Source organism: Thunnus albacares, chromosome 7 (genome assembly GCF_914725855.1).
Source record: "Thunnus albacares chromosome 7, fThuAlb1.1, whole genome shotgun sequence".
Classification (NCBI taxonomy): domain Eukaryota; kingdom Metazoa; phylum Chordata; class Actinopteri; order Scombriformes; family Scombridae; genus Thunnus; species Thunnus albacares.
In genome coordinates, this window is record NC_058112.1 from 15,033,002 (window position 1) to 15,057,103 (window position 24,102).

Genomic DNA, 24,102 nt, shown 5'->3' on the forward strand with positions numbered 1-24,102 from the left:
ACTGTTTATGGCCCAATACTTAGTTTCGTTTATTGATTTTCTCTGAGCAATCACCAAGACCACAAACATTTTGATTGCAACCATGTCATAGACTTTTTTTTTTCCACAGGTAGACACTGCCCCCTGCTGGCAAATGTTGACAAAACACGCAATATGTTTTACCTTTTATAATCTGTCACATTAAGTGAAATGTTCACTGCTAAAGATAGTGCATGCACAATGTCTATTTTATATTTTATTGTTAATACCAGGGGAAGGTCTTCTAAATTGATAAACTGCACGGCCATTGGTGCTTGCTTAGTGGAATTAATTTTAAAATACTCATGAGTTTGAGCACAACTTTTACTTTTCCCATCATATTTATTGAACTCAGTGTATCTTTTTTATTTATTTATCAAAGTGTTGGTTTTGTTGTCGCTTTCTGCTGTCTACATTGTCTACCACCATAAGCTCGTGACCGCGCGTTTAAAATTCAAGCGTGGCGAGGAGGACTATCGTGAGCGCGCACAGGAGGCTTGACGTCACTGAGGCGCCCTGGCTCTCCTGAGCCGCTGGTACTGCTGGCGAAAAGATGGGAAAATCAGATAGACATCTATCGAGTAATTAACATAAAATGATCGTTTTTGCAGCTGCTTTCCCCTTGACAGAGGATTCAGGACTGGCACCGATTTGAAGTCCACCGGAGGACGAGAAAGGTAGTTTGTTTAGAGAGGTTTTCACCACTGGCTATTGTGTTAGCGAGAAAAAATAGAGGTTCTGCTTGACCACATAAATTGGATGGACTAGCCTACATATGTCACGGCGAGCTAACGTTTAAACGTATGCGAATTTTATTCAGGCTATGTGTTTGATATTAATGAGAGGCGTGTAAGCCTCTGAAATGAAGAAATCACGTTTCTTAAAATGAAAAACCGTTCAGTAGAGGAGGAGGAAAATGGATTTGGTTTGATATGGGTGTCTCCAGAGCAGACCCAGTAACGTTACGGTGTCGTTGAGATTGTGCAAATGTTTTAATTCTGGTTTAATTTATCACATTTAGACAGTTCATCTAACGAATTTATCACGTTGGATATATAGCTATGTATTCAGCAGCATTTTTATCTCTGTCTGTATTCAATTTTACAAGCAGGGAGGGTTTTTTTTCCTTACAACGTCCACCATGGACAATCCCCTTTTCCCTCCCTTGCTAGTTTTAATCCATAGCGTCAGCACATTAGAAAAAATGATTCAAAGATTCAAGATTTAGACTCCAGTCATAATATATGAACCAAATAACACACTTCTCAACGCAAATAACAAGTTAGTAGCACACGTAAAGGTAGAAATGTCAGCTTTTGCTGTTAGCCGGTGTGTTAACGTAACGTTAGCTGCTAGCCAGGCCACGCAGACTCCCTAGTTAAATGGCTGTGGTGGAAATTCAGTTAAAAACAAACACAAAATGAAACGGAGCACAAAATTACAACAGTTAGATACATTTCCGTATACAAAACCCCACCAGAAACTCTTGAATTTCGAGTCAAATTGCTCGACGAGGACGAGAGGAAGAGTTATGACTTACCAACAGTTTAATACCGCATTCAACCTAACCTTTGTTAAGGATAAACCTTAATGCAGTGGCTGATAAACTTTTACACATTTCTGCCCTATAGATATAGAAATTGGTCAGTCAGCAAGGACTTTGTACTAAGGAAGTACATCTGAAAAGGTTTTTGTTCTTAGACATGATTTATACAGTTACATAACTGTCTGTACTGCAGAAAGGAATCCAGTAAAAACAGTGAAACCTATGCAGAATAGCCTTTTCTTACTCACTGTCATTGTGCTAAGTGTTAATTAATGAGACAGAGACCTCCCATTTTGCTGGAGATGCACAGGACGCCTTTAAATGACACCCAGTGCATACATTTACTTTCCATTGATAAAAGCCACTTAATTTATACTATCACTATGCATACTATACTGGTATTTACAGGGAACAACTGTGTTTTCTTTGCAGATTGGTGTCATATTTTGCAAAACTGGATGTTACATCTCCTGTTAGGAGGGAAAGTCTGTCACTGAAAGTGGAGAGAGTCAGACTTTTTTTTTTTTTTTTTTAATCATGAACATTGTGTCCTCTGTCTCCAGCTGAAGCAGGCTCGCCACCACATATCTACAGACTTGGTGAAAGTCACAACCACAAAATCCGCAAGACTATACTCTCAACAGTCTACAGTTTTGCTGTCAGCTTGATTCTTCTATTTAGCAGAAGATGTATGGTAGCGCCCGCTCTGTTGGCAGAGGGGATGCCAACCATAGTGGAGGAAGAGATGGAGGTGGTACTGGTAATCAGGGCCGTTCCCCTCGCCTTCCCCGCTCTCCTCGGATGGGACACCGCCGCACCAACAGCACCGGAGGCAGTGGAGGGGGTCCTGGAGGAGCTGGAGGCAAGACGCTTTCCATGGAGAACATCCAGTCCCTCAACGCTGCGTATGCCACCTCAGGACCAATGTACCTGAGTGACAATGAGGTTGCCATGGCAGGTGACCACATTCCCAAAAGTGGCGGGACAGTGACGACCATGGGGAGACAGAGGGTGACATATGGGTCAAGGGGCAGCAGCAGTGGGGTTGTGGCTGCCAGCACTCCAAACATTTCCACCTCAGTGCCTGCCAACGCTGTACTGCCAGCAGGCATGATGGCAGGTGACTCTCTGGCTTTTGGGGATCACCACATGGCCTCCACGGTACCCCATTCTCTAAGGCAGGCCAGAGACAACACCATACTTGACCTGCAGGCCCAACTCAAAGAGGTATTTTGCTTGTTTTTATTTACAGTTTGCTGATATTTTCTAAAAAAGGATGTGGAATTTTTAATTAAGAGTACATGCAAGGTTTGACAGACCACATCTACTGCTACTCCTTTGATCCCGATTTCTCAGGTTCTGCGTGAAAATGAGATGCTGCGGCGAGAAGTGGAAGTTAAAGAGAGTAAGCTCAGTTCCTCCATGAATTCCATCAAGACCTTTTGGAGCCCAGAGTTAAAAAAGGAGCGAGCTCTTCGGAAAGATGAGGTTTCTAAGATTACTGTGTGGAAGGAACAATACCGTGTGATTCAAGATGAAGCACAGGTGAGTGTTCCCACATAGCTGGTCAAATAGATACTTTTGTTTGACTTCCTATTTAAAATTCCCCTTTTTTGATCTTTTCTGTGCCATTTTGAATAGTACCATCAATCTGCATTGGTCAAACATGTTGGAAAAATGCATTTCCCCCAGTCTGTCAGCTTTAGTAGAAGTGTGTTTCTCTCTCTTTTCTCTCTCTGTATAGGTTAGAGGCAGATTTTTGAACATCTAGTTAATCCTCTTATATGCAGCTATATGCTCATGCTTAATAGATGAAAGAGGGTGTAAGTCTAATGGCTGCATTAGCATCTCCTATATGTTTCAGAAAAATGATGGATGTGGTGTAGAGGATAAAAATGTGGGGAAAGAGCAATTTTTTAAAAGCTGGGGGTATGTGTAGCAGTTTAATCACTGCAGAAAAACACAAAACCAACTTAAAAATATTGTCACAGGTATCTGTAAGAAAGAAGCTGTTGTGAAAAGCACTTTTTATTTAGTATTTTAGTCATTCATGATCATTGAATTTCTCTTTTGGTTCATCAAATGTTTTGGACACTTTTGATATCTTGAGAAGAAATGATCAGAAACCAGATAAATACATGTTATACACAATCTGTATGAAAACTGCAGAATAAAAACACAAATATAAAGTCCAAAGAGCAGTTAAGAGAAAATACTCTTATTAAATATGAGTGTGTCTGTGACTTGGTGTTGACTGCTTTGATTCCTTTTTTTAATTTTTCAATTACAAGTTTTCATCAAGTTCCTCATTCAAATGACAAAACAAGTATTTAGTTCCCGCACTTAACTGTAGAGTTAAAGCTGCTTTGTCAATCATCCAAATGGCCTCTTTATTTCTGATGTCAGGTGGGATAACCCAGCTGAACAGTCTCCCTGTTGAGCAACATGCTGACTGCATACTTGTGTACAGATTGTACACACACATGTTTATGTATTTAAGAATAACGACTTAATAAATATAGCTATAAGTTCTATTTTTAATACTTACAATATGCTGTGGGAATTGTTCCAATTAAGTTTCATTAATGAAGAAAAATAGTCTTTGTTTCATTGTGATTCTTAATGGATGGGCAGATCTGTATAATTTGCTGTTTTCACTCCTGCTGAGTCACAGAATCACACTGTGGACTAATTCCAGTAATGCCCGACTAGTGCAGGGCTAATCAGTGGGTGCTGTAATTTAAAGATGTCCGCTTTCATATGTCAGCCTCCACCTCCCACGCTGACACACATACAACGGAAAGCACTGAGACACACACACACACACACACACACACACCCAAAGTCATTTGGCTAATTACGACTTCTGTTAAACTGCACGCCCTCATTGAACAGAGCTCCAACTGACTGTGCATACGTTTGCATTTGTATGTTTGTGTCTTCCAGTTTATATTCTCTAATCTATGCGCTTCCATCACTTTAATGTGTTTCTGAGCTTGCTTTGCTGATATGCGTGCTAGCCACAGTGTTTCCAAAATCCCCACTGCAAGGCATTTGTCCCTGTCATCCTTTGTGATTAGTGACTGTTATTACCTAGTCTGTAATAGTGTGAAATGGCTATTATCTTCCTTTTCCCATTAAAGGAGGTCAGATACTCGTCTAATCATTAGTTATTTCACTCTAAATACTCCTTGTCATATGAATAATACACCACATTTATGTCAAGATGTTGTGAAATGTCAGTGATGTTTCATCAACTGATATATAGGGGTAGTGATGTTAGTGCAGCAGACAGGAGATTTTAATAAAAGAAAAAAGAAGTTTGTATCGCACACTGAGCTTTTTTTTTTTAACATTTTGACTTTTATACAGTTTATTCAGGGCTGTGCTTTGTGCATAGGAAAGGTTTGTTTGTGTGTGAGCGCAGTAATGAGTTGTGACTGAGTGTTTAGATCAGTGTAGTTAGTGCATCACATCGCTTTCATATGCTCACATATGCTTTCTGCTTTCTAAAACTGACCGTTATCTCTCCTCGGGCAGGAGAGAGTGAGAATATGGGTGCTGAGGAAGGGAGAAGGTGTGTGTGTGTGTCTGTTGGAGGGTGGATCGGTGCAGTCACAGCAGTGAGTCAGCCTTAGTCACGGGGTGGAGAGGGTGATGGAAAGGGAGGGTTAGTGAGAGGAGAGGTGAGAGTATTGGAGGGAAGAGATAGGGAGAGAGCAAGCAAGGTAGACGAACAGCGCATGAGGACGAGAATGATGTGTGCCGATGGAGGGAGGAGGAGAGAACGACAAAGGAAGAAAAGGGAGGGGGCTGGAGGAGGAGGACAGGGAGAAACAAAGGCAGACACTGACTTGTCTCTTTGTTCTCTCGTCTGAAAACGCTCACAGCTGATTCAGACCAGAGTGTAACACAGCCTTGTGTTACTGTCTCATAGCAGCTCTGCCAAGTGTCCGTGGCGTCGGATGCCACAAACAATGCAACACTATACTGGGCTGATTGTGTTTCACCAATTGTATTTCTCTGGGCATGAAATGTAACACTGTCCACAAAGCACGACTGTTGGGGGTGCATCTATGAGGGTGTTGATACATTTTCAGTCATAATTAGAGGCTGATTTTTTTTTTTTTTTAACTGACTAACACAATATTCTGGCAGGATCAATTCCCATTAAGTTTGGGTGTTTGCAGCCCTGTGCCATTCAAATAATCAATATATTTCCTTCACCTCACCTAACCTAATATTAATTGTTTTGTACTAAAGTCCAGAAGAACATATGAATAGTAACACATGCCCGTGTCTCGCATCTGTCCCCAGCATCTCCAGATGACTGTGCAGGCACTCCAGGATGAGCTGAGGATCCAGAGGGACCTGAACCAGCTGCTACAGCAAGACCCTGCCAGCCAAGGCCGGGACCTGGCCCTCACCTCTGAACCTACAGAGGAGAACTACAGGCGGCTACAGGCCGAGCACGAGAGGCAGGCCAAAGAGCTCTTCCTCCTAAGGAAGACCCTGGAGGAGATGGAGCTGAGGATTGACACACAGAAACAAACCCTGGGTGCCAGAGACGAGTCCATCAAGAAACTTTTAGAGATGCTGCAGAGCAAAGGTAGGTTTGGACCCCAGGAGATCAGCAAGACACCAAGTCTCAATAGCTAATATGACTACTTCTAATCTGTATTATAGTAGGTTAGGGTCTCAGTCTATCACAGTAAGACATGGTGGTTAGTGGTGATCTATGTTTTTGCTTCATGTTGCATGTGCAAGTGGGGGTCTGGTACATTTGCATATCCCTCCCTGCTGAACAGATTAGCTTCTGTCTGACGCATAAAACAAACTCTCACCTCCTGTGTGAGCAGCTCTGAGCTATTGTTACTCACATGGCTGATGATGCTCATGTTGGCTGTTGTGAAGACTGAACCTGTTTCCTTACAACTGCATTAATGTCTTTCGACCTGCTTCACCAAGTTGTTATAACGCTTGCTGTTTCAGGGCCATCTGCTAAGGCATCAGAGGAGGACCAGGAGCGCACCAGGAGATTGGCTGATGCAGAGATGCACAGGCATCACCTTGAGAGTTTACTGGACCAGAGAGACAGAGAGATTACAGCACTAAGAGAGGTAATGTCCAGCTTAACCATGGGAGATATAACATTAAGTTTGAATGACCTAGTTGTGTTTTCTCTCATTTTTTTGCCTGATCTATAATTGCATATATTCCATAAATACTTGCAACATGACCTTCCTCATCTGACCTGACAGGAGCTGCACCGTCGATACGAGGGAACCCCTGAGTCCACCAAAACTAAGGCTTTACAGACCGTCATCGACATGAAGGTGAGGATGAAAATAGAGATGTGTGCGGTGTGTTAGCTCACATCATGCTACGTGTGTTAACCACTCTTCATCTACCCCAGGATGCAAAAATCAATTCAATGGAGCGGAGCCTGAGGGACATGGAAGAGGAGCTGTTAATGATGAAATCTAACGGACTTCTGAGTTGTGAGGAGCGTCAGGAGGAGATGAAGCAGATGGAGGTCTACCGCAGCCACACCAAGTTCATGAAAAACAAGGTCAGAGACGGCAAGATGAGGTTTAGTTTGACTGAGCTGCTGAAGTTTTTGGTTTGCCCTACATAAAATTAAAAGTTATGCAACAATCCAGGAGGTAAACTCAAGATTTCTCATATTATGTATGGCTCTCTCTTTCTCTCCCACCTTTTTTCAGATGGAACAGGTGAAGCAGGACCTCTCCAGGAAGGACTCTGAGCTACTTGGTTTGCAGACAAAGCTGGAGACTCTGACCAACCAGTTCTCAGATAGCAAGCAACACATTGAAGTCCTCAAGGAGTCCCTCACTGCCAAGGAGCAGAGAGCTGCCATCTTACAGACAGAGGTACAGCAGAAACATGTCTATGCACTCTTGCCCAGAGGATTTAGGAATATGTTTACAGCAAACACCCTGTTGAATGAGCATGACAATTCTTTACAAGTGCTGCCATGTGATGCCACAGTTTCATACCGACAGTTTTACACTTGTAGGCAGAACACAGTTAAATTCTATGACTATTATTTTTTTCCTGGCCAGGTGGATGCCTTGCGCCTGCGCTTGGAAGAGAAGGAGGCAACTCTGAATAAGAAGAGCAAGCAGATACAAGAAATGTCAGAGGAGAAGGGAACACTCAATGGGGAGATCCACGACCTCAAGGACATGCTTGAGGTTAAGGAGCGCAAAGTTAATGTGCTCCAGAAGAAGGTGATTTAGACTAAGAGCTGTTTTTCAAAGAATTTGTATTGAGTTTGTTGTGTGAAATGACCACAGAGATACATCCGATGCATGTCCTGTGGTTGATGGCCATTCTTACTGAGGGGGGGGTGGGCTTGTGTTTGCTCTGCAGATTGAGAACCTGCAGGAGCAGCTGAGGGACAAGGAGAAGCAGATGAGCAGCCTGAAGGAGAGAGTGAAGTCCTTGCAGGCAGACACTTCCAACACTGACACTGCTCTAACCACACTGGAGGAGTCTCTTGCAGAAAAGGTTAGTTTATGTCTGCACAAACTTAAGTCACTGGTGCACTTGCGAATTGGAATTTGTATTTATTTGTATGTGTTCATTTTTAGCAATATGGCGGTGGTGTGTATTGTTATATCTGTCAGGGTAGCATGTGTGATCGTTTCCTCTACCTTCTCCTAGGAGCGCATCATTGAGCGTCTAAAGGAGCAGCGAGACAGAGACGATCGGGAGAAGACAGAGGAGCTCGACTGCACCAAGAAAGAACTGAAAGAGTTTAAGGAGAGACTGAGCTTACTGCAGGGAGACCTGTCAGACAGAGAGGTGAGAAACACAAGCTCACACAAAGACAAGCAAATGCTTGTTTACTGCGATTCTATAAATACAATGAAACTTTGCTGTCAAAAAATGAACATCAGGTTTTTTCCATTAGACGTACTTCGCAATGAGTCATGGATGCCTGTATTAGATCTAATGTATTTTCAGTCTCTTCAGTCCCATGCTCTTAATTTAATAAGTTGCAACAAGTTCATCTATACGTGTGTGTGTGTGTGTGTGTGTGTGTGTGTATGTACAGACATCTCTGTTAGACCTGAAGGAGCATGCATCATCCCTGGCCTCCTCAGGGCTGAAGAAGGACTCTAAACTTAAGAGTCTGGAGATCGCTTTAGAGCAGAAGAAGGAGGAGTGCCTCAAATTGGAGAACCAGCTGAAGAGAGTAAGATCATTAAATAAAGAAATGAGATTTATTATGGCACTTTTGAATTTTCACTTTCCAGATCCCTACCTGCTGACATTTAAATGAAAACAGCTGCTTTCTAACCAGCATCTTGACCTCCTGTTAGGCTCAAAATGCAGCCCTTGAGGCTCAAGCCAACACCGAGCTGGCTGAGCGTATTAAGAGCCTCGAGCAGGAAGTGGCCCGCCACAAAGAGGATTCTGGGAAGGCCCAGGCTGAGGTGGACCGCCTGTTGGAGATCCTTCGGGAAATGGAAAACGAGAAGAATGACAAGGACAAAAAGATCAATGAGCTGGAGAGGTGGGTGGAAATGTGTTGTGGATGTGTGTACACATGTCTGTGCATATATGTTTCAGTCTTCAGGACAAAATAACAGAAATATGAATATCAAGAGCCTAATATAGAGGGGAAGGGCCACTCTTTTTATCAGAACAACCTAACTCTTTCATTAATCTTTATTTATTTTGGATGAATGTTCAAGGAAGAACACCTCGACATCCTTAAAGTACTGAAAGACATAGACAGTGATTGCTCCACATATTCAAGCTTTGCCTTTTTCACTGTACGATAGTGAATTCATGTTTGTCCTTGATTTCATATGTAACTGGCTGCTGATCTATGACGTTATTCAAACAAAATGTACAGACTTTGTTGTCTGCGTCACAGAAGTTTTTCCAGGCTGTTTCTTGTATTATTAGCCAGCTATGCTCTCTGCTATCTGTTTCCATCCCTGTCAGCTTGGACTTGTGACCGCTGTGCCTCTTAAATGATGCAAATTTTCCACCAATGACATCATGTCACTGTGGAGACCGTTGCCCCCTGCACATTAAACGGTGGATTTCTGTGTAATTTGGCCAGCTGCCATTTGGCATATTGGCGATATTGCTCTGAAAGCTGATGTGGTGAATGTCATGAGCAGACCTGTTTTAATTGTGCCACAGTGCGTAGCAGTGGCCTTTTTCATGTAGTGTTTTCTGTCATTTTGTCTTCTCCTTGTATGTGGTGAACCATGTGGCCTTGTTGTATCAGACACCACGTTTATATTATAGCTGATGTGTTTGAGGTCCCCCTCTTCCTCTCTTTTTCTTCATATTTATTCATCTTCCTGGTCTGAGTCTATTTTTCTCTTTACTGCTTTCTTGTCTTTACAACGGAAATCCTTCACCCCACCAGTTTGGCCTCCAGGTTAGTACTTGCTCTTTTTCTCAACCCCCCCCCCTCCAACCCTGACATCTTTTTCTCACCAACTTCTCACATTTCTCTCCCCTTTTGTTTCTTAAAAAATCTCCACCTTTTGCCTCTCCTTTGTATTTGAAGCCGCAAGCCCTCACCTTATCCTGACATATTGAATGCTTTCTTTCCTTGTACCCCTGTTGATGCACATTTTTCCTTTTTCACCTTCTTATTCTACATTTCAGAATTAAATTTCGAGGTTAAAATCTTGCCAATGAAAGCCTCTACAGCTATAATTGTCATTTTTGTGTGTTGGTACTGTACATTTGCTTCGAAAATGCGTTTCATTTCCTGCCTCTCTGTGTATTTACTTGGCGTGTGATGATCAGTTGGCCGCAATCATAACTGAGTTATAAACTTTCTACATGGATGATGAGTTAAGTGGCAATATGCGAGTCATCAAGTACAAATCTAATATAAAATGACTATATTTGGTGCCATGACTATATTTGCAGACCTTCAATTTCCACGTGGATTGGCCATCTGTGTCATGCGCGGGAAAGATCAGTGTGTGTAAATTCTGTGCTATATCGGAATAGTCTTGCTGTGCGCTTGAGGTGCCATTGTTAATAGAATTTCTGAGTAAAACGTGCTTTCACTCGTCAGCTAATTTCCCCAAAACATGATCAATACATAAACTGTACATGCTTTATTTTCAGAGCTTTTCCCAATCTCGTTACAAATTGAATGATAAATGTTGCATTAACATGTCAGGTGGTACCACAGTATGATTTTCTCTCCAAGGTGAATACATGTAACTCCTCCCATGTGTCCCATGGTGTCCCTGTAGGCAGACGAAGGACCAGTCAAAGAAGGTTGCGTCTCTGAAGCACAAGGAGCAGGTGGAAAAAAGCAAGAATGCTCGACTCATGGAGGAGGCCAGAAAGAGGGAGGACAACTTGTCCGAGAACTCTCAGCAGGTAAAGGTAAGGCTTGCGCGTGTGTGTGTGTGTGCGTGTGTGTGTGTGTGTATGTGTGTGGCTCTCTTGCACTCAATTAACCCTGCAGAAAGGTTCACATTTGGCTGCACTCCCTCGCTAGCCAAATCCATAACAAACTATAATTCGACTAATTCAAACTCTTGTTTTGTAGGACACCCTGCGTCAGAAGTCTGAGCGCATAGAGGAGCTGGAGGAGGCCCTGAGAGAGAGCGTTCAAATCACTGCAGAGCGAGAGATGGTGCTGGCACAGGAGGAGGCTGCCAGGTCACTCCAGGAGAAACAGGTACACAACATCCTCTAAACACACACAGGCATGACAAGGCAATATTAACAAACCACAAGATCGCACCTATAGTTGGTAGAAGAAAACAAACGCCTTCATATACTGAGATTATTTCTCCCTCACCTTTTTGCTGCCATTGTGGTGTTTCTCATCCTTTCTTCACTTCCCTCCCCTGCTCTGGCCTCCTCCTCTTTCTCAGTTCTTTTATCTTTGCTTGTCGTTTTCTCTTGTTTTCTCTCTGCTACACACCGCCTCTCAGAAGCACTCACTCAAACCAATGCATGAGTCCAACCTCGCCCTCTTAAAGTTATCTAAGGTATGAGCCCAGTATGTGTGACCTCCATCGGTGAGCAACAACACTCACAGGGGTGGACACAATAACAGCAACACCTCTACAATGCATGCAATGCTATACAACAGCCCCGCAATAAAAAAGGTTCTGTGGGGCTGTTAGTTGGATTTAAATAGATTGTATTAATTTGTACGGTGTTGCTCTTGTTTCCAACTTGTGTAATTTTCATGTTATTTTGTTTACCTGCTCTTTGCTAATAATTAAATAATAATGAATTGGTTGGATCACACATAAAGTAGCCAATAAAATTGATCATTTGGGGATAAATTATTCACTCCCTTGTTCAATCAATTCTAATTAAAGCACATATTGCTAGAAAACAATGGTACTTGTGCCTTTTTCAAGTAAATGACAGGTAAATAAAACGTAGTGCTGTAGTTTTAATGGTACATTTAGCTCTGACCTGTGTTTTAGTTGACCCCTACTCCTTCCCGACAGCCAACGTTAATTCTGCTGCCCCTGCCTCTTATTAAAGCAGTTACCCAAAATGTATTTTCCTGGAAAAAAGCCCTGTGCCTCAACTGATGGATTTAGGCAATCTGTTTTACTGTATTCATAATTGACTTGTTTGTGTGTGTGTGTGTGTGTGTGTGTGTGTGTTTCCAGATGGAGGAGCTGCTGGGTGCCATGGAGAAGGTGAAGCAGGAGCTGGAGTCTATGAGGGCCAAGCTGGCCTCCACCCAGCAGTCTCTGTGTGAGAAAGAGGCACACCTCACAACACTGCGGGCTGAGCGCAGGAAACACCTGGAGGAGGTGCTGGAGATGAAGTAAGACATATGCGCACACACACAGGCAACACAGTAGGGTGGAGGAGACTGTATTATTGATTGCTACCTTCATCTTGTAAAATGTCATCCAATTCTGGCACTCCCCAGCTAGCAGGATGATTTTGTGCGATGAATAATAAATGATAATTGAGCTATTTACTTAAGTGATTAAATGCCACCTTGTTTTATTCCCACCTAACAGGCAGGAGGCGCTGTTGGCTGCCATCAGTGAGAAGGATGCTAACATTGCCCTACTGGAGTTGTCCTCCTCCAAGAAGAAGAAAACCCAGGATGAGGTGGCTCTGCTGAAGCGGGAGAAGGACAGACTGGTGCAACAGCTCAAACAGCAGGTGGGGGGACGGCTTCTGGTTTCAGCAGACATGATTGAGACATTTCAATATTTCAGGGAGCCTCAACACATTCCTGTTATTTCCATTTATCTGTCCCACACGTATCCCACACAGAAGACAACTGTTCAACATAAGGAAAGTTTGGCTCTCAGTGTGACTTTCCATTAATTGCATATTGCACTTTTAAACGCCAAATGCCAGTAAAATATGTCTTTTCCACAACACTTTGAGGATTTTTATTTTAGTCTCTCTGGGGGTAAATTTTCTACAAACAGTATTTGAAGTCCTTGGATATGGTCAGTTTTCCCTATTTGCCTGTTTCCCTGCTTAACACAACACACTCTCTCTAACCATGAGCCAGTCAAATAAAAGTAAAACAATGGCTCCATATCAAACTGCTTCCTGACTGGCTGTGTGTTTGCTGCTTCCATACAAAGTTTTTAAACTTATGCAATCTTTCTTTTTCTCCTAAATATAAATATAAATATAACCCCTGTTGACAGTTGTAATAATCTTCATGATGCTGCTATATGATGAATTATAAATCATGTAGATTATTTATACATATATATATTTCATTTCTTTGTTTCATTCAAACCTTTGTTTTGATTTTGTTACACGTGTGGTTGTATTGCTTGAAACTATTCTTGGATATCACCACTTCCCAGGAGTCAAATGTAATCATAATCGATCAGAATGATGGCTGAAAGTACTAAAATAAGAAGATAAAAGATACTTTTGTGTCACATTTCTAACCCACTTTTAGATGTTTAGATTTTTCAGGTCACTCTCTGACTCTCTCTCCTCTACTTAATGTCACAGACGTGTTTTTTTTAATTCTCCCTTGATTATATTCAGACTCAGAACCGAATGAAGCTGATGGCGGACAACTATGAGGATGACCATCTAAAGACTGCCCCTGACCAGACAAATCACAAACCCTCTCCAGATCAGGTAGCTTAACTAACCACCAATGAATCATGTTTCCTTTTCATCGGTAACAGTTTCTCTAAAATTTCTGTGATTGACTGATTTAACAAGATAATGTTGTTACGTTGAGAAGCAGGTTGAACCGATGCTGCTTTGAAATGGAAGTTTTCTTCTGTCCTTTTTTAAAAAAATTTTTTTTAGACAAACTCTGTACACGCACTAACCAAATGTTCCTTTCTAATGCTGCGATTGGCTTACCTTGTGGCTAACAGGATGATGAGGAGGGTATTTGGGCATAGCCAGCCTTTTTGCCCTCCCCCTCTCTCTCTGCCATTTTGTTCAGAAGGGTGAGCTTGTATGAAAAGCTACACTTGTCTTTCTTCATCGTTGCCCTGTGGCATGTTTACTCGTCTTCCATTCAATCTGTGGTTTTCTTTTTGTCACCTCATTCCTTTTTCTTCATGATGTCGATGGTCGTTGTCGTATAAGAGCAGTTCTCACCACTCATCCCGTGCTACGACACTATTCATTTATTGCTTTTTTTAGTGACTTCTGGGACAGGGATCAGTGGTGTGTGTGTTTGTGTGTGTGTGTTTGTAAATGCAAGCTAAGTGGATGAGATGATCCTGGCTCAGTCTCATCGCTTCAAACTAAAGCATCTTAGCTTTGCATGCCACTGCTCTCACACTAATGATTTTTGCATTGGATAAAAGTTTTAGCCTTGATGTAATCGGTGGTGGAGTAAGATGCTTTGTTAGACACTTTGTTGAGCTGCACATACATAAATAACAATGCATAGATACAGTATTAATGTATGTGAGAAGCTCAAATGGTGAGATGGTGTTGGGTTCATAAGCATGCATGCCCATGATGGTGCTTTGTTTTTTCTCAAACTTCTTTTAGTTTGATGAAATGATGTTTTCATGCTGATGGTGTCTTGTGCTTTTGGTTTTACATTATTTTTGACCGCTGAAACAGCAGCATGCGTCTCCCTTCATGAACGTATTGTGTGTAGTCTGAAAAATAACATATTTTCTTCCCCTTTCCCACAATTTATCTCTGTCCCTTACCGCTCTCTCTTATCCTAAACATCCCGTTCCTCTCTCTTCCACACTGCTTCTCCCTCGCGGCCCCGCAGATGATACCCCCTCTTCTAGCCCTGTCCCAGAACCGCAGTAAGCTCAAGCTCTACATCGCCCACCTGACAGACCTCTGCCATGACCGGGACCCCAGCATCCTCAGCCAGCTCACGCCGCCGTCTCACTACCACCACAGCGACCCCGAAGACTGGGAGGAGGAGCTCCAGAAGATGAGCGTTGAACAGGTAGCGGAGGAACTTTGCACTTCTCATTTCGACATCGCAAGAACTTGATTTTGATCCACGCTCTTAAAAGGACCCATTTATAATTAGTATATTGTAACTCATTGATTAAAAAATATATTTTATTTTATTATATTTATTTTATTGAAAATATTTTTTAAATTGATAATAACTAAAATTAATATGGCTGTTTTATGAAAGGCAGATTAATTTGTACAAAACCTTTTTTAAAATGCAGGTAATTCAAAGTGCTTCATATAAGGTAAAGAAATGATTCAGGACAACATTTAAAAACACACTGAAGACGAAAATAAAATACAAATGGAGAGAAAATAATAGACAAAAAATAGAATCCCAGTGCTGTAAAATGCCCCAAATCTAATAAAGGAAATAAAATTAAACAAAGACAAAGGAGAACAGTAATGTTTTTGACATTTTAATTTGGGGGAAGTTCAATGGCTTTTATTCATAATTACAAACATTGCTGATTTAAACAATCCTAAAATGGCAACAAAAATAAAATGTTACAAGAACTTATGAAGAAGACACAAGCCCCTCAGTGTGCAACAACTTCTTATTTTTTATATGAGTCCTGTTGTTGGCATCGCTTTTGTGAATGTTGTGCACAAAGCCTCAAATCCTGTTTGATTGATCAAACCTATAATAGCATCTTAAAATGTATAACTTAGATTTATGTGTATAGTATTAAAAGGGTTAGGGTCGAGGCACAATTCTTTAGTGTACAATGACTTAATGAATGGTGCCTGAATAAGGTTGAATGTAAATGCAAATTTTTGTATAAAATGTCCTTACTATTGTAAAATTGACACTTAAAAATGTTTTTTAATCTTTGTTAAAGAAAATGTTTTTGTCCAATAAATGTTAATATTCTTAATTATTTTATTTTATTTTTTAAAATAATGTTAGTTTGTATTGACGGTTGGATTCAAACTTTGTTAAAAAGAAACTAATCCAGACTTTCTTCCCTCCAGTTGGAGCGGGAGCTGGAGGTGTGTGAGAAGGAGAGCGGAGAACTGCAGGAATACGCCAACTCTGTTCTCCAGCAGATCGCAGACTACTGCCCCGACATCCTGGAGCAGGTCGTCAACGCCCTGGAGGAGTCATGCTGACAACTCTGACCTCAGTAACAACCCGGTTGAACCCTGGTCCTCACATAACCTGTAGCTGAGCCCAGGCGCCCCTACCTCCATCCTACGTGGCTCCTGGAAGGAAGTGAGAAAGCCGGGAGCATTATCTTACTCCCCCCCTGAGCTCTCCTCCCTCGTCTCCCCTCGTCCACCCTGGGAAAAAACTTTCATGACTCCTGAGCGCTTTCCTGTCTCATGTGTCTCTTTAATGTTTAAGGCCTGCAAAATTGAATTAGGGATGTTCACAAAGTCTGATATAAGGTCTGCTCATTTATGACATGTCTGATGGTGGAGCTTGTGAGTCACAATAAGAGAAGAGCTGAAGTTAAAGTACATAATCACATGTCAGGCAGGAAACGGTATAAGGTGTGTCGGTGAAAGGTTTAAAGTTTACACTTTTGAATTTTTGAACTCAAAATTCAATTTTGCTTGTAGTACACTTTAAAAAAAAAAGTATTATTGCACACCTGTATGTCTGGGACAGGTGCATTGGGAGAGAAAGGAAATCAGATGAAAGAAGCAAACTTCCGCACAAAGTCTTGGAGTTTACTGCCAGCCTTCCTCTCCCTAGACGGCTTCATTCACAGCAGGAATCGCTAGATCAAGCACAGTTACCTCACGTACTTCTATCTCAGTCTTCTACTCCTTCCTCTCACAAATCTTTCAAGTTAAAAGGGTTACATTTATTCCTAACGTGGGGCAGGAAAGCACTTTTTGTCTTGGAGAACTGGGGAGCTGCTACATCTAGAGGGGAGCGGAGAGGAACTGTGCTCGGAGGGTGAATCATGGAGCTAAGTAGATGCTTTTCATGTATTTTTAGTAAGTGTTCCCTAAGTAGCGGATTGGAACCGAGTCATCGATCATCTGAACACTTAGGAGATACCACTTTTAAACCAAATGAAACGCAGCATGTTCTCCAAATGTTTCCTCTCCCAGTTTGGAGCTGTTGATCTGTCCTGGTAGGCAGGATTAGGCTAAAGGTACGTTTTTCTTGTGCAGTCTGTGGCTGGGTCAGTGGCATGAGAGGGGGATCAAGGTCTGACCTTTGACACAGATCAACGGTCAGCTTTTAGTTACTAAATATGAGCTTAAATCAGGATGAGAGAGAGAGAGAGAAGAGGGGGGAAAAAAAAAGCTTTTATCCTTGGTGACGTATTAATTTTTTAGATGGTTTTGCACACAACGTCCACTTGTTATGAGGTATGCAATGTTTCTTTTGAGAACGTTCTAGTGGCCTTGGAGCATGCACAGATCAGTACTGGACCTAATGCAGGGATATTTACTCCTCTGTAATATTGGTGCTAAGGCATGATGTAAGAATTTTTCGATCGGATCCACTGATCATTCAGTCTCATCCAAAGTTTCTATAGATGTTACTTAAAGCCCACCTGATCTTTAGTTTGACTGAATCACTGAAGAATACAAGCGACGCCCCTTTTCTTGTATTTTTCAGATCACTTACAAATGCAAGTGATGCCTCCTTTTATTGTATTTTTTGAAATCTTCAGGGCTGAGGTTTTTAATTACTAAGTGCATCTACATTTGCAGGAAATGAAAGTCACTTTTCAGCAGATTCTGACTTTTTAGATCAGTTTGTAAATAACGTGATATTTAACACGTGCAGTGACTGAATAAAGGTAATTAAGTGGAAGGTGTTGTGCATTCTTTAAAAAAAAAAATCTGAAAAGTTAAAAGCAGTGCAGTTGTCTTGTGTCTAATTTTGTCTTCAAGACAAAATGTGTGTGTGTGACAGTACTGCCATAACTTGCGGAAAGTCATGTTCTATAGAGATATATATATATATATATCTATATATATATAAATATAAAACATATATATATATAAAAATGTTTACTGTATGGATATGCATTGAATGTTTGCACAGAATCTTGAAGAGCGAGCTGCTCTGAACAAAATGACCGTTGAGTTAGTTTCCTCAGCGGAAACAGGAAAGTGTCAAAAAAAAAAAAAAACAACCTTTTTGTGTCAAAAATAACGTGTGAACTACAAAATGTTTTCAAACCGTGACTGTGTGATGGGAGCGTACTTTTCTTGCATTTATTTCTAATTGTCATTTTTTTTTATATATATTTTCACCACACGGTGATGTAAATGTATTATCCTGCGATTCCAGTGTTGTGGTGGTTTTTCTTTTCTTCTTACTTGTCGTGTCTGTTATTTTGTTGGTTGATGTCAAAGGCAGACTGCGCCTGATGGGACACGAATAAGTCTCCAGCTTTCACGGCCCTCCTGCTGTTATGAGAGGAACATAATGTAACGCAAGAAAACAGTGGAAAAACTGCATCTGTCTGCATCTTAAAAAAAGAAAAAAAGAGAAAAGTTTTCTAACATAAACGTCCTGTATGTGGTTGATTTACAGATACATTTGGACGGGTGGATTTTTCAGAGTGGACTAACAGTGTGCGATACTGAAAAAATAAAAAACCCGCCCCTGGTTTTGGAGGATGTTAGTTGGATGCTTGTTTTTGTACTCCAGCATCTCGTCTGTCAACCCTCTCGGAGTGGAGATTGATTTCTCTCCGTCCCTTTTAACCCCCTCCCTCACCTTTCACCGCTGGTTTCAGAGGAAGAAGGCTTTTTTTTTTGTTTTTCAAGTGTTTTATTTCCCTTACTTTGGCCTGTGTGTCCCCGCCCTTGCCTTAATGTCTCGTCATCTCTTTTCTTGACTCTTCATTGAGGAACACAGAGCTGATTAAAAGGGGCTTCTGTCAAGTTCATGGTGTTTTGTTTTGGTTTTTTTTCCCTTTATTTTGCATTTGTAAAAGAAATGTACTGCCTTCTGTCTGTTCGTGTTAAGAATCAAACTGTGTAAAAAGAAAGCAAACCAGACATGTTTGTGAGTTATTTGGATTTTGTATGTATGTAAATAAATAAATTATAAGCCTTGTTTTCTTGTTTAAGTTTTTCTTTTTCCCAAACAAAACCTATGAGTATAAATCAAGACAATATTTCTTGCTGATTTCATATTTGCAGCTGTTGATTTAAATGAAATCAGTACAAATATAAAGTTACATTTGGTAGTTTTACTTTATTAGTGGAACTGAATGAAGGGCTCATTTTATTTGCTTTTAATATGTGGCCAACAGGGAAAGTAGTATTAATGTTGAATGGATTATCTTGGTGAAATAAAGTAAACTGGTTTAATATAATGACTCTTAGTGGAGTTGCCTTTAAAATAAAGGTTTTAAACTTGTACACCTTGAGGTGAATCTTAAAGTCCCACTCCACTCAAAAAAAGTTAAACTTTACAAATAAAAAATATTTGCGTATTCACAGATTCTGGAATTTTTAATGACGGAGGAGGAGTAGATGTAGTTTTAAGGATTTTAACAAGATAATTTGACTCTTTTTTTTTTTTTGGTGGAAAAACCATACCAGAAACAAATGATTATTCTAAGTAGAGTATTTTATATACATCTTAAAACATTTCTGGAGGGGATCTGTAAACATTTGTGGAATTGATATTCTACTCTGATAAAATTGGTGGGCTTATATGTGTCAGTTTCATATGTTGTTAATTAATTTAACACAATGAGAAATTTCTAATTTTACTTGCCTCGACACTAAACTGGGCCAGACACACTGGTCAAGACAGGAAGTTTTTTTATGTGTCCATGACATGAACCTCATATTTAAATTATGGTTTAATTGTGGTGCTTTTTGTTCACTCTCAATATACATGTAAAAAATATGGAATCAAATCATGTGAAAACCTTTAGAAATTGTCAACTAAACGCAGTGTATCTTGCAAGCTTTTTAATGTGCCATCTTTAATGCAGTGAATTGTTGGTTATTTCCTCAAGCCAATTAAACAGCATTGCAGACCTCAGAAAGGTGTTCAAAGGCCAAAGACATCTGTCAGAGAACCATTAAAGTACTTGCCAGTTTTATAATTCATCAGCCCCGAGTCCTCACAGTCGCATCGAGAACATATATGAATCTGAAAGAAAGACACCAGATGGACTGGCGCCTTCCTCAAGAACAGCTAGACAAGGTAGAAACTTGTCAGCATGGGGCTTTGAACCTGTTGGCACAGCTTTGTATTATGTCAAGTTTATACTAGTTCAGCTGAGATTGATTCTGAGCGTAAAGACAATTTTCTACAATAGACAATATTAAACATAATAACTCAAACATTCTTAAATGTTTAAATGTCATTTTGTTATAGTTATATGATGTGAATTCCCTTCATATGCAGAAGCTGGTAAAGATGTTGTATTAATATTTGTTATCACATGCTGTGATTAAGATGATAGTCTCCAGTAGAGCTGAAATGATCAGTCAATACATTGATCGACAGAAAGATAATTACCAACCATTTTAAAAATCAAATAATCATTTAAGTAATTTTTGGAGCAAAAATGTCAAAGAAGTTGCTGGTTTCAGTTTCTCAAATGTAATGATTTAATACTAAATTTCCTTCATTCCAGCTTTATGATAGTAAACTGAATATCTTTGAGTTAGGGACTGTTGCTCAGGACAAAATAAGACATTAGAGGACACCACCTAGGGAATTGTTGAACAATATTTTCCACCATGTTCTGTCATTTAATAAACCAAAAGACTTATCAATTAATTGAAAAAATAATCAACAGATTAAGCAATAATGACAATAATTGTTATTTGCAGCCCTAGTTTAGTGGTGGCCCCTCAGATACTAAAATTAAGAAACCAAAAGGCTTCAGGTCATGTTGTGATTAAGACTCAACTTCTACAAATGAAAGACGTTTCAAACGGTGAACTAAACTGCACAAACCTTAGAATTCAGAAGGTCATTATAAAAAAACCATAATAAATCAATTAATAGTTGGTAAAACAGTTACTTACAAATAAAGGACAAAACTGAAACATATTTGCCATCTTTATTCATAAATATCACTACTGTATGAATATAAAACAATCTTAAATTACTGCTTTTTTTAAACAAATACTCTTGACACTATCGTTGGAAGCTCCTCAGGAGAAAACCACTGACGAACAGTTTAAGATATTGCATATAGCCTTGGCAGCTGTTAATTACTACGCCTTACTGTAGTTGTGTTGATGAGCGTTTGACAGAGTAGCATACTGGAACATCTGATACATACTTATTATTTCCTCAGGAATATGAAACATAGCCGACTATACATAGGTAAACAAAGACAGACGGGAGTGATCCACCCACTTCAATTTGAAGTACAATTTTGTCAACAACAGTCATTCAATACAAAAAATATTGGTTACATAAGTAAAAAATACATCAGCCTAAAAAACATTCTATCAAAACTTCAATCCAAGGTACTCCAGCCTTTCTGTTAAGAGTTAAAACTCCTAGCTATTATTCTGCAATGAGATTTTTTTCTTTTTTAAAATATCAAAATCTCCATTGGTATGTGAGTCATAAAAATATGCAATGTAATCTAGTATTCGGCGATAGGCACTCCTGTGTTGGATGGGTGAGGTAGCTAGATAGTAAGAACTGTACACAGGCTGAGATTTAAACAATCAAAAGAGAGCACAAAACTGAAACAAAATCAGAACAGGAGCAGAGTACTGCAGCGGAGATGAACAATATTCCAGTGATCAGTGCTGATTCTCTCTCCTTGTTTTTAGTCACAGTATAGAAGGTAAAATTAAGAATGGACACAGGCAGTCCCTCTCAGTACACAACTGAGCACTATACACAATGAAGCACATGTATACTGATCAGGAGAGCTTTTCACCTCACTCTCTCGCTCTCAGTCATCTGCCACAGTCCCAGGTTTAACACTTTAAGGCACGGGAGCTGCGTTATCCTCTCCAGACCCCTCTTAGTGATCTTAGTACAACCGTAAAGATCAATCCCTGTCAGCTGGGTCAGATGGTCAGCTATCAGCTCCAACCCTTTGTCTGTGATTCGTACACACTGTCCAATGTTGAGAGTTTTCAGTTCGTGCATCTGACGTACCATCCTGTTAATGCCATCATCACTGATATGGCAGGAACAAAGAGAGAGGGACTTGAGCTGATACAGCCCCTGGGCGATGTATGCCAGGCTCTGGTCCCCGATCTTATCACAGAAGGAGACATCAAGCCCAGAAAGCCGGAGGGAGCCCATAGCCAGATGCATTATCCCCGTGTCACTGATGTTATCACAGGACCGCAGGTTCAGGCTGCAGAGGTGGGTCATGTGAGACAGGTGGATCATCCCCGCATCCGATATCCCGCCACAGAAGCTAAGGTTGAGCACTTTGAGTTTATTTAGGCCCTTTGAGACATGTTTGAGAGATAGGTCAGTCAGCTTCTGGCAGTCCTGCAAGGTCAGCTTCTCCAGGGACAGGCAGCCCTCTGCAGCGCTGCGGGTCATGCCAGACAGGTGACCGATGCCCACATCTGACACATGCCTGCAGCTGCGCAGGTTAAGGCTCTTGAGTCTGTGCAAGCCCCAGGCGACGAGCAACAGGCCGGTGTTGGTGATGTTGCTGCATCCCCCAAGTTCAAGCACCTCCAGGTTTTTGAGGTACTGTGCAATCCTCCCCAGGCTGGAGTCAGTGATCTGTTTGCAAAGGCTGAGATTCAGCACCCGCAGCGACGGGATGTCCTGCACAAAGGCATGTCCGAGTCCGTTGTCTGTGAGGTTGAAACACCCACACAGGTTAAGGCTTTCGATGTGCGGCATCCCTTGAATCACGTAGCTCAGGCTTCGCCTCAGGCTGAGGATCTGGACTTTTTTGATGCCCCTGGTCTGCAGGCTGGGGAACAGGGACGGGTTAGCTCTCCGCAGGTGCAGCTTGGCTTCCACCCCCCTCCACACAGACTTGTGGTAGGACGCGTCTCTCCAGGCCGCGCACACTTGGGCTACTCTTCCTTTGTCTTTAACGTCCAGATAACTGAAAATAATGGCCAGGATCTCCGGGAAAAGGCACGATATATGTGTCTCCATTTCAAACATGACTGCAAATGGGTCGCTCCGAGCAGCAGAGGTTGTTCGTGAGCGACAGTAACGTTACTGTCGTGGTTAAACTCTCCTGCAGAAGTTGCTCGACAACGTTAGCTAATGTCAGCTAGCATACGCACAGGCTAAGTGAGCTATGTGTGTACGGCAACACAAATCCACCCATCTCACAGCAGAGAAGCTTACCATTAAACTTAAAAAAATAATAATGGCAGAAAATGAAAACAGACGGGGCAGTTCTTAAGTTGACAACGTGGAACCAGATGCGGGAAACTCCGAAAGGCAGTCGCAATATTTACCTCGCAAGCTATGCTAATGCTACTGAGCTAAATGTCGGCGTAGCATTAGAGCTAGCTGTTTAAACTTGTGAGCTTCCTCGTCCAAGCCGTCCGGAACAACTTATTCTTTACTCCAACTCATCGCAAAGCGTATCCAGGAACTTTTTCTGTCCGTAGCAATCTTCATCTACAAAGCAGTAGTATCGTATGAAGGTAGCTGCTGAAGCATTTCCAGCATCCCGGATCTCCACAAATGAATAAAACAACTATTAGCTCACAGCGAGGTTAGCTGCTGGCCGGCGGCTCCTAGTGGCAGTGACGAGTATCGGTGATATACGTCCTCCACAACACAGCAATGATACAATATATATGATTATTCAAAACACAATAACACAGTTTGTAAGAGTAAATTATGGCTCTTGAACAATGTTTGACCTGTTAGTATATTGTGCGGGAAGCTTTATAAACACAAGTTGACAAGCCCACCACGTGATAAAACAAATGAGAAAAGCACATTAGGTCAACATAAAACGCAATGTATGTATGTTAGTATGCCTGAGTGTAAGTCATCACACTAAAGCATGCAAAATGAATGAGTTACCAAAAAAGGTTACACAAGGATTAGTAATTTATTACTAACCCATAAATTAAGTTTATTGGCTCATATGCTCATTTTGGATTTAATTTGACTGCAGTTGTCTGTAGCTCTCAATGAGCAGAGAAAATAAAAACAGCATGCATCTCAACATAGATCG

General features: G+C 41.0%; 2 protein-coding genes across 5 annotated transcripts; one reads left to right on the plus strand and one right to left on the minus strand.

The window, feature by feature from the left end:
• The first annotated feature begins 487 nt into the window (after nt 1-487).
• LOC122986238 (ELKS/Rab6-interacting/CAST family member 1-like) lies at nt 488-19,043 on the plus strand. 4 transcript variants are annotated; one of them, XM_044357401.1, is made up of 21 exons: nt 488-695; nt 2,128-2,791; nt 2,921-3,109; nt 5,882-6,173; nt 6,557-6,684; nt 6,826-6,900; nt 6,981-7,136; nt 7,291-7,458; nt 7,651-7,818; nt 7,961-8,098; nt 8,255-8,395; nt 8,649-8,789; nt 8,917-9,110; nt 9,984-9,995; nt 10,834-10,963; nt 11,136-11,267; nt 12,226-12,386; nt 12,589-12,736; nt 13,595-13,690; nt 14,805-14,990; nt 15,980-19,043. In XM_044357401.1, the coding sequence occupies exons 2-21, from the start codon at nt 2,252-2,254 to the stop codon at nt 16,115-16,117; spliced, it is 3,333 nt and encodes a 1,110-aa protein (XP_044213336.1). In that variant the 5' UTR covers nt 488-695; nt 2,128-2,251; the 3' UTR covers nt 16,118-19,043. The 4 variants fall into 4 exon arrangements, with proteins under 4 accessions (XP_044213336.1, XP_044213335.1, XP_044213334.1 ...); XM_044357400.1 differs by having other exon boundaries at nt 489-695; nt 1,997-2,791; nt 10,834-10,969; XM_044357399.1 differs by having other exon boundaries at nt 489-695; nt 10,834-10,969.
• A 1,956-nt stretch (nt 19,044-20,999) lies between these two features.
• On the minus strand, nt 21,000-23,837 carry LOC122986226 (F-box/LRR-repeat protein 14-like). The gene has a single exon (XM_044357378.1). It carries the CDS (start codon nt 23,064-23,066, stop codon nt 21,855-21,857), a length of 1,212 nt encoding a protein of 403 aa, XP_044213313.1. The 5' UTR covers nt 23,067-23,837; the 3' UTR covers nt 21,000-21,854.
• Nucleotides 23,838-24,102: the final 265 nt, after the last annotated feature.

Coding starts and splice junctions, on each gene's coding strand:
- LOC122986238 (XM_044357400.1), top strand. CDS start 2,252: ATGTATGGTAGCGCCCGCTCTGTTGGCAGAGGGGATGCCAACCATAGT. Junction 3,110..5,881: donor TGATTCAAGATGAAGCACAG/GTGAGTGTTCCC, acceptor ATCTGTCCCCAG/CATCTCCAGATGACTGTGCA. Junction 7,459..7,650: donor CTGCCATCTTACAGACAGAG/GTACAGCAGAAA, acceptor TTTCCTGGCCAG/GTGGATGCCTTGCGCCTGCG.
- LOC122986226 (XM_044357378.1), bottom strand. CDS start 23,066: ATGTTTGAAATGGAGACACATATATCGTGCCTTTTCCCGGAGATCCTG.